This window comes from Macaca thibetana, chromosome 9 (genome assembly GCF_024542745.1).
Source record: "Macaca thibetana thibetana isolate TM-01 chromosome 9, ASM2454274v1, whole genome shotgun sequence".
Taxonomy (NCBI): domain Eukaryota; kingdom Metazoa; phylum Chordata; class Mammalia; order Primates; family Cercopithecidae; genus Macaca; species Macaca thibetana.
Window position 1 is genome coordinate 13,780,293 of NC_065586.1, and position 13,198 is coordinate 13,793,490.

General features: G+C 45.3%; 2 protein-coding genes across 14 annotated transcripts in view; both read right to left on the reverse strand.

Moving 5' to 3' along the window:
* The window catches only part of PHYH (phytanoyl-CoA 2-hydroxylase), a 1,057,918-nt gene that overhangs the window by 577,475 nt on the left and 467,245 nt on the right, over positions 1 to 13,198 (reverse strand). The gene's annotated exons all lie outside the window — the stretch shown is intronic.
* The window catches only part of FRMD4A (FERM domain containing 4A), a 695,352-nt gene that overhangs the window by 205,923 nt on the left and 476,231 nt on the right, over positions 1 to 13,198 (reverse strand). For all 13 annotated transcript variants that reach the window (XM_050803197.1, XM_050803199.1, XM_050803194.1 and 10 more), the window contains one exon: positions 10,297 to 10,362. In XM_050803197.1, the coding sequence (XP_050659154.1) occupies positions 10,297 to 10,362 (66 nt within the window). The remainder of the gene's footprint in view (positions 1 to 10,296; positions 10,363 to 13,198) is intronic.

Consider the following 13,198-nt stretch of genomic DNA (forward strand, 5'->3'; position numbering starts at 1 on the left):
AGGGACAAGGGGGCACAGACATGGAGGTGGTCCAGGAAGAAGGGGGAGGGGGGCAGCGGTGCAAAGAAGGGGTGTTGCCAGGCAACCGGCAGCATGGACCCATTAAGCTGGGGAGATGGGGATGGTCTCTTCTCCTCTCCTCAACAAGCACGTGTGTGTGTGTGTGCGTGTGTGTGTGTGTGTGTATGTGTACGGGGTCGGGGGTTCCCTAGATGATCGCATCAATCTGCTGTATCCTGATGCTCAGCCTTCTCTCATAGCCTCTCAGTGAGACTGGAATTCCCCTTTGTTCTAACCAGGGCAAAAAGAGAGCTCACCAACTTTCCCACAAAGGCCTTGGCTGAAGAAGGAAGATGGGTTGTGTCTCCTCCCTCCTCACCAAGGGGGAAACAACTTACCTGCTTGTGCTTCCCAAGAGTCTATTTTATGGACTATTTCTTATTCCTCTACATCACCCAATGCGTTTTTGATTACAGATAGATTTACCATTGCGTTATCTGTCTGGGCTCTACATCTTAACACGTCTTTCTTCACCATGTGCTTTTCAAATGTTAAATATTATCAGCCACCCCCGGGGCCTGGGAAGACATCTGTTTTGCTCATTTGGTGAAGTGCCCAGCTTTGCAGAGAGGAGCCTAATAAATGATGATGGGATCACAGTGAGGTGTGAGGTCAGCCCAAAGTGGGGCTGCCTGAACCCCTTTGGCTCTTGTTTCAGGAGGTGGCCTGGTGGCCTGGGAGGTCCCGGACAGAAGGTTCATAACACCGAGTCCCTCCGTCTGCTCCCAGCTTCTGCATATGCCTTCCCAGCCCTTGGCTGTGACAGTAACTCCTGGTGGATTCAGACCAGACAGGAGCAGATGGCAGACCTGGAGCACGCCTTAGTAGATGGCCCAGCAGGCAGACCACATGAGCCCACCTGCCCACACTGCTCCGTTGGGAAGATATGGAATCAACTGTGTATTCTCTGCTTGGCAACATGCACTTTGGGGGGGATTCCTGCTTTACTTGGTAGAAAACAATCTCTTGCATTTTTTCTTTTTTTGAGATGGTGTTTCGCTCTTGTTGCCCAGCCTAGAGTGCAACGGTGCAATCTCGGCTCACTGCAACCTCCATCACCCAGGTTCAAGCGATTCTCCTGCCTCAGCCTCCTGAGTAGCTGGGATTACAGGCATGCACCACCATGCCTGGCTAATTTTGTATTTTTAGTAGACATGGGCTTTCACAGTTGGTCAGGCTGGTCTCGAACTCCCGACCTCAGGTGACCCACCCGCCTCAGCCTCCCAAAGTGTTGGGATTACAGGCATGAGCCACAGCACCTGGCCATCTCTTGCATTTTTGCAGAAGAATATCATTAACCACAGAAGTCGCTAAGGCTGGTTTATGAGGGTGAATATAAACACGGGTGTGCACCTGTGCATAGAGAATCCAAGTTTAGGCCTGTCGCGGTGGCTCATGCCTGTAATCCTAGCACTTTGGGAGGCCAAGGTGGGTGGATCACCTGAAGTCAGGAGATCGAGACCAGCCTGGCCAACATGGTAAAATCCTGCCTCTACTAAAAATAAAATAAATAAACTGGGTGTGGTGGCAGGCACCTGTAATCCCAGCTACTCAGGAGGCTGAGGCAGGAGAATCGCTTGAACCCAGGAGGCTGAGGCAAAAGAATCGCTTGAATCCAGGAGGCAGAGGTTACAATAAGTCAAGTAAGCCGAGATCACACCACTGCACCCCAGCCTCAGTGACAGAACGAGACTCCATCTCAAAAAAAAAAGAGAGAACCCAAGTTTATTCATCTATTTTAGGTAGCACTATTACAGTTCTAGATTTTTAAAAAATCATACATGTTTTTTTTCTAGCCCATAATAGCCAGGCTATTTACTTGCCCTCAATGTTATTTTACTGACAGCCCATATTAATGTACTTGACCTTTGAGACGGGATATTACCCGCATTGCTGTCAGACAGAGGAAAGTGACAGGAAGGCAACCATTATTTCATCCACTGCTGTGGAAGTTTCTTTCGCACCCGCTAGCCCGAGGCTTATGCATGACACGGAAGTCCTTCATGACAATGTGTCACATGTTTCAGGCTTTGCCAGATAGGTTAGGTACTGAGTTCCAAGGAATGAAATGACCTGGGTAAGCCCATCTTCAGTTGCAGACCTGAGATAAGGTTCGAAGTCTTTAGTTGCCATCATTTATGGCTCTGGTGTCAGGGGCTGGCGGAGCAGCCATGTTCCAGGTGAACTACTAATAGATCATGTCTCGGGTTTTTATTACATATAGTGGTTACGGTGCAGTGAAAAGAGAATGGGCTATACTATCAGAGGATCTACACTCAAGCTACATATACTTAACTGGCCTTGAGCAAGTTATTTAATCTTTCTGAATTTCTGTTTGCTTGGCACCTACTTTACACAGTTACTGCGAGGATTAAATAAGATATGCTCCATATAAATTCTATAAAGAATTGTAGGCCAGGTGTAGTGGCTCACGCCTGTAATCCCAGCACTTTGGGAGGCCAAGGCGGGTGGATCACCTGAGATCAGAAGTTTAAGAGAAGCCTGGCCAACACACTGAAACCTCATCTCTACAAAAACACAAAAATTAGCCGGGCATGATGGCAGGTGCCTGTAATCCCAGCAACTCTGGAGGCTGAGGTGGGAGAATCACTTGAACCCGGAGGCTGCAGTGAGCCGAGATCACGTCACTGCACTCCAGCCTGGGTGACAGAGCGAGGCTCTGTCTCAAAACAAAACAAAACAAAACAAAAAGAAAAGGAAAAGAAAAAGAATTGTAAAACATAGTCGTTATTGTGCCAAACATCCAGTATTATATCCGTGTAACCCCAAACAATTCTATTGCCTTCATAATATTTTCTCTAGCTTAAATTGTTTTCTATCTTCTATAGCAGGAATCCCCAATCCCTGGGCCATGGACTGATACCAGTCTATGGCCTGTCAGGAATGGGCCACACAGCAGGAGATGAACTGTGAGAGAAGTTTCAGCTGTATTTATAACCTCTCCCCATTGCTTGCATTACTGCCTGAGCCCCGCCTCCTGTCAGATTAGCAGCAGCTTTAGATTCTCGCAGGAGTGCAAACTCTACTGTGAACTATGCATGTGAGGGGTCTAGGTTGCACACTCCTTATAAGAATCTAGGCCAGGTGCGCTGGCTCACGCCTGTAATCCCAGCACTTTGGGAGGCCAAGGCGGGTGGATCATGAGGTCAGGAGATCAAGACCATCCTGGCCAACATGGTGAAACCCTGTCTCTACTAAAAATACAAAAAATTAGTCAGGCGTGTGGTGGCACGTGCCTGTAATCCCAGCCACTCAGGAGGCTGAGGCAGGAGAATCACTTGAACCCAGGAGGCAAAGGTTGCAGTGAGCTGAGATTGCACCACTGCACTGCAGACTGGTGACAAAGCAAGACTTTGTCTCAAATATTTACAAAAAAAAAAAAAAAAAAAAGATTCTAATGCCTGATGCTCTGTCACTGTCTCCAGTCACTCACAGGTGGAATCATGTAGTTGCAGGAAAACAAGCTCAGGGCTCCCACTGATTTGACATTGTGGTGGGCTGTAGAATTATCTCATGATATGTCATAATGTGGTAATCATGGAAATAAAGTACACAATAAATGTAATATATTTGAATCATTCTGAAACCACCCCTACACCCCGTCTGTGGAAAAATTGTCTTTCATGAAACCAGTCCCTGGTGCCAAAAAGGAACATGAGCCACAAAAGTGAGCCCAATATAAGATATTAATTTTTTTTTTTTTTAAGATGGAGTCTTGCTCTGGTGCCAGGCTGGAGTCCAGTGGCATGATCTCGACTCACTGCAACTTCCACCTCCTGGATTCAAACGATTCTCCTGCCTCAACCTCCTGAGTAGCTGGGACTACAGCCACACACCACCACGCCCGGCTAATTTTTTGTATTTTGGTACAAAAAATTTCACCATGTTGGCCAGGATGGTCTTGATCTCCTGACCTCATGATCTGCCCTCCTCGGCCTCCCAAAGTGCTGGGATTACAGGCGTGAGCCACCACACCTGGCCAAGATTTTAATTTAGCCATATTTAAAAGGTTAAAAGGTGAAATTTATTTTATTATATATTTATTTTATCTTAATATATCCAAAATATTATTTTAACATGAACTCACCAAGGCAAAAATCATTTACAAACATTTTACTTAAGTTTCATAGGAAGTCTTCACAAGCCGGCATGTGATTTATACTTGCCCATAGCTGGCGTGTGATTTATGCTTGCACACATCTCAATTTGCACTGGCCACATTTTGCTCAATGGTCACATGTGGCTGGTGGCTACTGTACCACAAGGTGCAGCTTAGATCTTTCCAAGTGCTTCTGTCTTGGTTGCTTTTTCAGGATTCTGAGCCCAATACACAGCAATAATCTAACTGCTATCTTTAATTCTCTTAGAAAACACGGACTAGTCACAGTTTGCTCCACTTCTCAGAATCATAGGGACACTTTGTGCCTCTGTTTGCACACAGGGGACAGTTGTAAATGTCTTGCCAATGGCCACTAAGGGACTGGGTCAGAGGGGAGAGATGTGGAAATCCTAGGGCAGCTTGGAACTTGGAAAGGAGACGCACACCATGGGGCAGATCCCCTAGAGAAAGCAAGGCGCGAGGTTCATTGTGGCAGAATTGAGGGGATGGAGAGGACTCCTATGTGTAAAGCTCTATCATCAAAGGGAAGAAGGGCCGGGCGTGGCGGCTGTGGCTCACGCCTGCCATCTTAACACTTTGAGAAGGACTATGGCAGGAGGATCACTTGGGCTCTGGAGTTCGAGACCAGCCTGGGCTGCATAGGGAGGCCCTGTCTCTCTAAAAAATTTAAAAAATTAGCAGGGCGTGGTAATGCACATCTGTCAGCCCCAGCTACTGGAGAGGCCGAGTTGGGAGGATCACTTGATCCCAGAAGCTTGAGGTTGCAGTGAGCTGTAATCGCGCCACTGCACCACAGCCTGGTTGATGGAGTGAGACCCTGCCTCAAAAAAAAGTGGGGGCCAGGTGCGGTTCGCTCATGCCTGTTATCTCAGCACTTTGCAGGAGGCTGCAGTGGGTAGGTCACCTGAGGTCAGCAATTCGAGACCAGCCTGGTCAACATGGCGAAACCCTGTCTCTACTAAAAATACAAAATTAGCCGGGCGTGGTGGTGCAGGCCTGTAGTCCCAGCTACTCGGGAGGCTGAGACAGGAGAATCATTTGAACCCAGGAAGCAGAGGTTGCAGTGAGCCAAGACTGCAACACTGCACTCCAGACTGGGTGATAGAGCAAGACTCTGTCTCAGAAAAAAAAAAAAAAAAAAAAAAATGACTGGGGGTGGGGAAGAAATTCAGCCAACCACTCATCTAAAGTGATGGGGAGAAGCACTGAAACGAAGCCTGCCTAGCAGTAGAAGGTCAGGTCAGTTTTTCTGGCGTTGGGCTGGCTCCCTGTGAGACAGGATATCTACAGTCTCACAAGCCTCAAGTGAACCAAATAAGGAAGGGCCACACCTCAGCCATTCCATTCTAGTGAAAATCCACTCTATTTTTATGAAGGTCAAGAGAAAGAGTCCAGAATTTTTCCTACTAACGGCTTCCTGTACCCCATCTAGCAACTCTCACTGTTCGGAAATTCTTACTTAAATCATTCTCACTATGGCTAAAGCACACGTCCCTTTCTCTGCTGTCAAAATGCTCCCCCAAATATACATTCGGGTCAGAAAATAAATGAAGAAAATAATTGTCGAGTAGCAAGGATATGACAACGAGACTTGGGGAGTTCGGCTGACCACAAAACATGCTCTGCCCCCCATATCTGGTTATAGCATCCTCCAGAAGAGGCAGCTCCAAGACTGAGATGAGGATGTCTCCTCTCATTTTGATGAAGGCTTTTTTTCTTTTTGAGACAAAGTCTTGCTCTGTTGTCCAGGCTGGCGTGCAGTGGTGTGATCTTGGCTCACTGCAACCTCCGCCTCCCAGGTTCAAGTGATTCTCCTGCCTCATCTTCCCGAGGAGCTGGGATTACAGGTGTGCACCACCATACCGAGCTAAATTTTTTTTGTATTTTTAGTAGAGGCGGGGTTTCACCATGTTGGCCAGGCTGATCTCGAACTCCTGACCTCAAGTGATCCACTCTCGTTGGCCTCTGAAAGTGCTGGGATTACAGGTGTGCGTCACCGCATCTGGCCTGATGAAGGCTTTTTTAAAAGTACATTTCCAACTGGTGGAAACAATTTTGGAAGACAGAGCAGAAGATGCTCTCTGCGGGCTGAACTGGAGGGCAATCTGTCTATGCAACCTGCATGTATCCATAGCCAAGGCTGCAGGTATGCTCTCTGCCTAAATGCTCACGTCATCTTCTAGCTGCTTTTAAGTGGAATTTCAGGACTTAAGGAGCTACCTGGTAAAGATGTGGGTGTCAGGAAATTGCCTGTGCATTTAGGGATGAGCCTCTCGAATATTAATTCCTAGTACGTCACTCTTGACTGCCCTCCCCTACTGTGAGTAACGTGTGATATTCTCAGAGCAACAGAGGATTTGGAAGCACAGATTTCACTTGGTAATTTCAAAATGCTATATGGAATAAGCATGAAACATTAGGATGACAGTCATTTTTTTCTCTGCAACCCAGAGGAGGGAAATATGACGCTTGGAGTGGCCGAGTTTACAGTGCTGCCTGAAATTATCTGTGTGGTTGTCTGCTACTGCATCCTCCTGGCAAGAGGCAACTGGGGAGTCGGTTTGGATGCCATCAGCTTTCTTGACGAACATTGATGCCACAGAAGCTCCCCTGCTGCTGAAGATCTGAGGTGTAGCCTTTGATGAGCCTCCTATCCTAACAGTGGCTAAAAACTAACCTCCCCTATCCGCTCCATCTTATTAATACCTTTCAGTCAGTCACCCTCATGCAAACCCTTTTACTTATCTGGGGGAGAGAAACACTTGCTCTAAACCTGACTCGCCATGTTACAAACCTTGTCAGGTCAATGTAAGTGCCTTTTCCACCCATCCCCTCCCCCTACAGCTCCAGGTCAAAAGATCAGGAAAGGCATTACTTTGTCTAAGGCTTACTACAAATATTCTGAAATTATTCTTAACAATATTGGTCTCAGTGTTTAATATATTTTGATGACTAAAGTATAAATGAACCTGAAGGCTACCACTCTCTGAATGTACAATATGAAAGAGTTTAGGTCAAACGTTTTATTAAAAACTTAGAGCTGGGTCCAGAAGAGCTACAGAATCCAGATTCCCTTTAGAGAGGATACCGCCCAACAGATAGAATCCCGGGCAACAGAATTTTGCAGAGGAGAAAAAAAGAGTGATAGATTCAAGCTGCCTTTCATTCACTAGTTTTAATGTTGGTTCTCCAAGTTTTGCTAAAGCCCATTCTGCAATTAAATTATAATCTTTCCATATATATAAATATAAATATATATATATATGTATTTAGCTTAACACACATGAACACTATCTATCTATCTATCTATCTATCTATCTATCTATCTATCTATCTATCTATACATAGATACACATACTATCAATACCTAGCCAAATAGTGTGTGTATCTATGTATAGGTAGTGTGTATATCTCTCAATGTACAGATAGTATGTGTATCTACAGATAGACAGGTGTGTGTGTGTGTGTGTGTGTGTGCATGAAGCGACATTCCCTGTGAAGCAACTGGTACTCTGGCAAGAAGTCTTTGGGGGAAGTAGTGCCAAGGCATCTTAGGGTTTATCCATTCTTTCATTCAACAAGTCTTTACTTAGTGACGTTACGTGCCTGACCCTGGGCTAGGTACTGGGGATACACCATGATGCAGACACAGACCTAGCCCTCAAACTGTCGGGGGCTCCAGGAAGTGGTAACAAGTACACAACCAATGACAGCGAGGCGTGGCCATCTCATAAGAAAGGAACTCAGGACAGACTAGTCGGAGGGGGTCAGGGAAAGCATTGGTGGGGGGTATCTTCCAAGTTGTGAAATAAAGACCTAAGAGACACCAGCCAGGTCCAGGATGTGGGGGTGTGGGAAGGAGCATGTTCCAGGAAGAGAGAATAACACGGGAAGTCTGTTCTATAAAGCGGTGGGAAAAACATGAACTTCTCTCGTTTGTCTAATTCAACATTTTCTTGATTTTATAGGGTTGAGGGTAACTGTTCCCAAACTGCGCACATCAGTAATTAAATCTATTTCTTTCTCAAAGCAGGCTGGCCAAGAGAGAGTTTTTGAACTGCCATTTGAGATCTCATTTCCTATCCCAGAAGGTGGCTTCTTTCTAAACCTCCAAGCTTCGATTCAGGAAAAGCATGTAAAATACAACAGACCACTCGCCTATAAACTCTTTACACTGACTCTTGGCAATTTGAAGCTTCGAATGTTTCTCAGTTAACGATTCTGCTAATTAATGAGATCTCACTCAATTTGATGGTTTCCCTTTATTGCCTCACTCTTCCAAATTCAAACCACAAATTTGACTTTTAATGACTTTAGGCCATGGAATCGAGCCTAAAACGGCCATAATCTAAAATGCAGGAGAACCCTGTATATAGGGATACGTTAATCACAGCATTTATTTGTAATAGTGGGAAAATTATTTTTTTAATCCCTTAAATATACTCAAATGGGGACATGATTAGATAATAATTGTATATCAATTTCTAGAATTTATGCAGCTGTTCCTGAAAATGACAATTTACAGTCACTTAGAAAATGTTAGTGAAAGACAATGGTAAGTGGAAAAATAAGATATGCAGAATTATACATATACATTTCTTGTACGATTACAGTCATGTGTAATAACAGTCATGACTGTAATCATACAAGAAATATAAATATGAAAAATGCTGGAAAGAAATCCACCAAAATGAGAACAGCACTTGAATTATTAGTGTTATGTGCTTATGAGCCTTTTTCCTATTTTCTGTTTCCTATATTGCATTTATAAAGCCTTTATCATTTGAATCCTATTAAAAGTATTAACGCAAAGTCCGCAGTTTGAACACTTTCAATTCCAAGCAGCATGTACAAGGTGACACGAGACAAAAGTGTCTACATGTGAATTTCCCCTTTGAAGTATCATCACTTCCCCCATGAGCAGGTGGCATCCTCTCAACCCACTGATAAATTGCAGCTCCTTCACAACTAAATGTGATCGAAAGTGAGACACAATGCCCTAGGACCCGGAGATAGACATCTAAGAACAAACAGCAAGCAAATATAATAAAAATTGGCATTGAACAACAGATCTGGAATGGTAAACTTTTTAAGTCAGAGTTGGAGACACCATTCTTTAGAGCTTTGGGTCAAACAATGGTCTGTTTAAGAACAAGTTGAAAAAGATGAGGGTGTGTGATTCCAATTACTTCTCCAACTTTGCTGACACTGATGTGTTCTTAGTTGGAATTAATTGATTGATTTCCTGCATCTCAGTTTCTCCAGATGCTCACAAGTGATGCCAATGTCAACCTATGGGATGGGGTAAGAAGGGGGTTGCTTAGCACTTAGAAAGAGGACAGAGATTTTTCCTCTTTAATCTCAACTGGAAAAGAAAAGAAAAGAACAAATCTTTATGCCAGGCACGGTGGCTCACGTCTATAATCCCAGCACTTTGGGAAGTCGAGGTGGGCAGATCACCTGAGGTCAGGAGTTCAAGACCAGCCTGACCAGCATGGAGAAACCCCGTCTCAACTAAAAATACAAAAAATTAGCAGGGCATGGTGACATATGCCTGTAATCCCAGCTACTCGGGAGGCTGACGCAGGAGAATCACTTGAACCCGGGAGGCGGAGGTTGCCGTGAGCCAAGATCGCCCCACTGCACTTCAGCCTGGGCAACAAGAGTGACACTCTGTCTCAAAACAAAACAAAACAAAACAAAAAAACAAAAAGAGCCAAAGCTTTTTCTATTCCCTCTGAGCAAGGAAGACTAAATCAATTTTAGTTACAGCAAGAGCTATTTAGGTTACATTGTAGTTAACTCCTTCCAGGCAGAAAGAATAGCTAATGGCATTGTGGAATTTCCTTTTCTAGAAATTTGTAACAATAGGCTAGATGTACATCTGGCCTTGGATGCCTTAGGCTGGTGTACAGACACACCAAAATAGCACACACACAAAACACCCTGGTGTGTCCTAGTCATTCTCTCACAGATATTAACAGACAGAGATTTAAAAGCAGTTTACCATATCCCCCTTCATCCCCTGCTGGATCAAGGTCTGAAACCACATCAGTTGCCAAAGAAACTCAGAAAATTGACCAAAAGTGATTTACCTGTACTAGGAGTTCCAGCTTCCTGTCATCAAGAAGATGTACTTGACATCGGCGGCCCTCCGTCATCTAAGAGGGAAGAGAAATGGTAATCACTGAGAGTCTAGCAGCCAGACAAAGGGTTAGAGGGTTGCCGACGCTGCACTCTGCTAGGCATATTCCTCTGGACAAAACTTCCTATGGGAGTCGGCACTGTATAATGCCAGGAATTGGAAATATCAGTTCGTTCAATCATTCCAGAATATCTATTGAGGCCGGGCGCGGTGGCTCATGCCTGTAATCCCAGTGGGTGGATCACCTGAGGTCGGGAGTTTGAGACCAGCCTGACCGACACGGAGAAACCTGTCTCTACTAAAAATACAAAATAAGCCGGGCGTGGTGGTGGGCACCTGTAGTCCCAGCTACTCGGGAGGCTGAGGCAGGAGAATTGCTTGAACCCAGGAGGTGGAGGTTGCAGTGAGCTGAGATCATGCCACTGCACTCCAGCCTGGGCAACAAGAGTGAAACTCCATCTAAAAAAAAAAAAAAAAAGAAGAAGAAGAAGAAAATATCTATTGAGCACAGCCAGGCACTTTTCTGGGAGCTAGGTGTACTGCGGCACACGAGACAAAGTTCCCATCCTCATGAAGCTTATATTCTAATAAGGGAGATGTAAAACAAACTAGCAAATACATATATAACATATTCTCAGGGGTGGTAGGTGTTGTTCATTCTTTACTTAGTCTTCCATTCAATAATTGTACCCGCATGCATTAGGGACGGAGCTCAGGATCCAATCTCTGCCTCCTCTTCATTTATCCCACTTGCTGGTATCCAGAAAGCAGATGACCACCCACCTGGCAATGAATTTGATTTCTGTGTTAGTTAATCAGCCCCCTTCTTGCGCATGACCTGATTCCCTACAGTGCTGTCACCAATAATAGAAAAGCACTGGAGACAAGAGCCCACAGGCAAATCCAACCCCTGTCCCTTGTGCCTTTCAGGACTGAAATCTCTGAGTGGTATAACAGAAAGCCTGGGAGACCCAAGTCTAGTCTTGGCCCTGCTGGTTACAAGGGGCTGCAGGACTCCGGACAAGTCACCGTTCATCTCCATGCCCCTGTCTCATATACAAAAATAAATGGGCCGAATCCAGTGGGGTACTGGTGAATGTTTAACAACTGGCTTTCTGGAAGGCAAAAGCCAGATTTGTAGCATTTGCTGGAGCCTGGCATCACCCTCCAAGGAAATCCTTTGAAGAACAACGCTTCTCATGGATGCCAACTGGTGACCGTTCTAACCATAAATTGTCTTGCTGCACTCTAAATACCTTCATCATGTCTGATTTCAAGCTACTGTCATGACAACACTGCTAGGAATTCCAACATACAGATACAACAGACAAATATAACCTCAGCTCATAGAAAACAGGTAAGTGCCGTAAAAACAATTAGGAAGGGATAGTTTTTTTGTTTTTTGTTTTGTTTTGTTTTTTTGAGACAGAGTCTCGCTCTGTCGCCCAGGCTGGAGTTCAGTGGCGCGATCTCGGCTCACTGCAAGCTCTGCCTCCCAGGTTCACGCCATTCTCCTGCCTCAGCCTCCCGAGTAGCTGGGACTACAGGCGCCCGCCACCACGCCTGGCTCATTTTTTGTATTTTAATAGAGACAGGGTTTCACAGTGTTTGCCAGGATGGTCTCGATCTCCTGACCTCGTGATCCGCCCGCCTCAGCCTCCCAAAGTGCTGGGATTACAGGCGTGAGCCACCACGCCCGGCCGGGATAGATTTTTATTACCTTTGTTTGTTAGCGCCATGTGTTTAAGCCTGTGTATAGAATTTCATTTTAACAATGGCTATGCTTTACAATTGGCACCCTGCATTCCTGAAAATGCAGCAGTTGGCTCTCACAGACTAGTATGAAATAGCTCCAACACGACTGTCTGGACCAGATGACACGTAAGTTTCCTTCCTTGTACTTCTTTAGAGGAAATCCTTTAGAGAACTCAACGCCTATTTTATATGACTCTAGAGTCCCCACTAAATACAAGTTCTTTTCCCCAGCTAACTGGCCACTTTAAGCAGATCTAAAGAAAGGATGCGCATGAGCAGATCCTGGCCTTGTCTCCTTGTCCAGCCACGAGGGTCCTTCTCATAAACCTTTCCTCCAGGAAAGATAAAAAAGACAGTCTCAGATGAGACACAGTCTTGCCTTTACACACTTAGCACAGTGCCTGGCCCTAAGGGAGCTCTTATTTTAATTTTTTTTTTAGACAGAGTCTTGCTCTGTTGTCCAGGTTGGGGTGCAGTGATGCAATCTCAACTCACTGTAACTTTCACTTCCCAGACTCAAGTGATACTCCCACCTCAGCCTCCTGAGTAGCTGGGACTACAGAACAGTCTCGTTTCTCTCATGCGCCACGGGACGTACCAATTCTCCAGGCTAAAAATAACCCTGACATTTCTCAAGGCCTGTTAGGTCTGGAGCTGCTATCCCGACGAAAATGAGCGTCTCTGCAAATGGAAGCAGGTGGCGGCACAGTCGTGGGCCGAGGGTGCCTACTGCACTCACCGCTCAGTCCCACCCAGTGGCCAGCCGGCCTGCGTCCTTCATGACCCTCTCCTTGACCCTCAGCTCCTGGTGACCGGGAGTTATGGACTGGATTGTGTTCCCCTAAAACTCATATGGTGAAGCCCTAACCCCCAATGTATTTGCAGGCAGGGCAAGATTAAATAAACAACAAAAAAAGACAGTCTCTTTTCTTCTGGTTCAACAGGGATTATTCACTAATTGTCAACATATCCAAAGCTGTCATGAAATCCTATGAGAAAATTATCTTATTCCCTCCTCTAAAGAAGTCATCCCATATTCCCATCAAGTCAGGTTACCCTTGTTTAGGGATCTAACTCAACACAGCATGTCCTGCTTA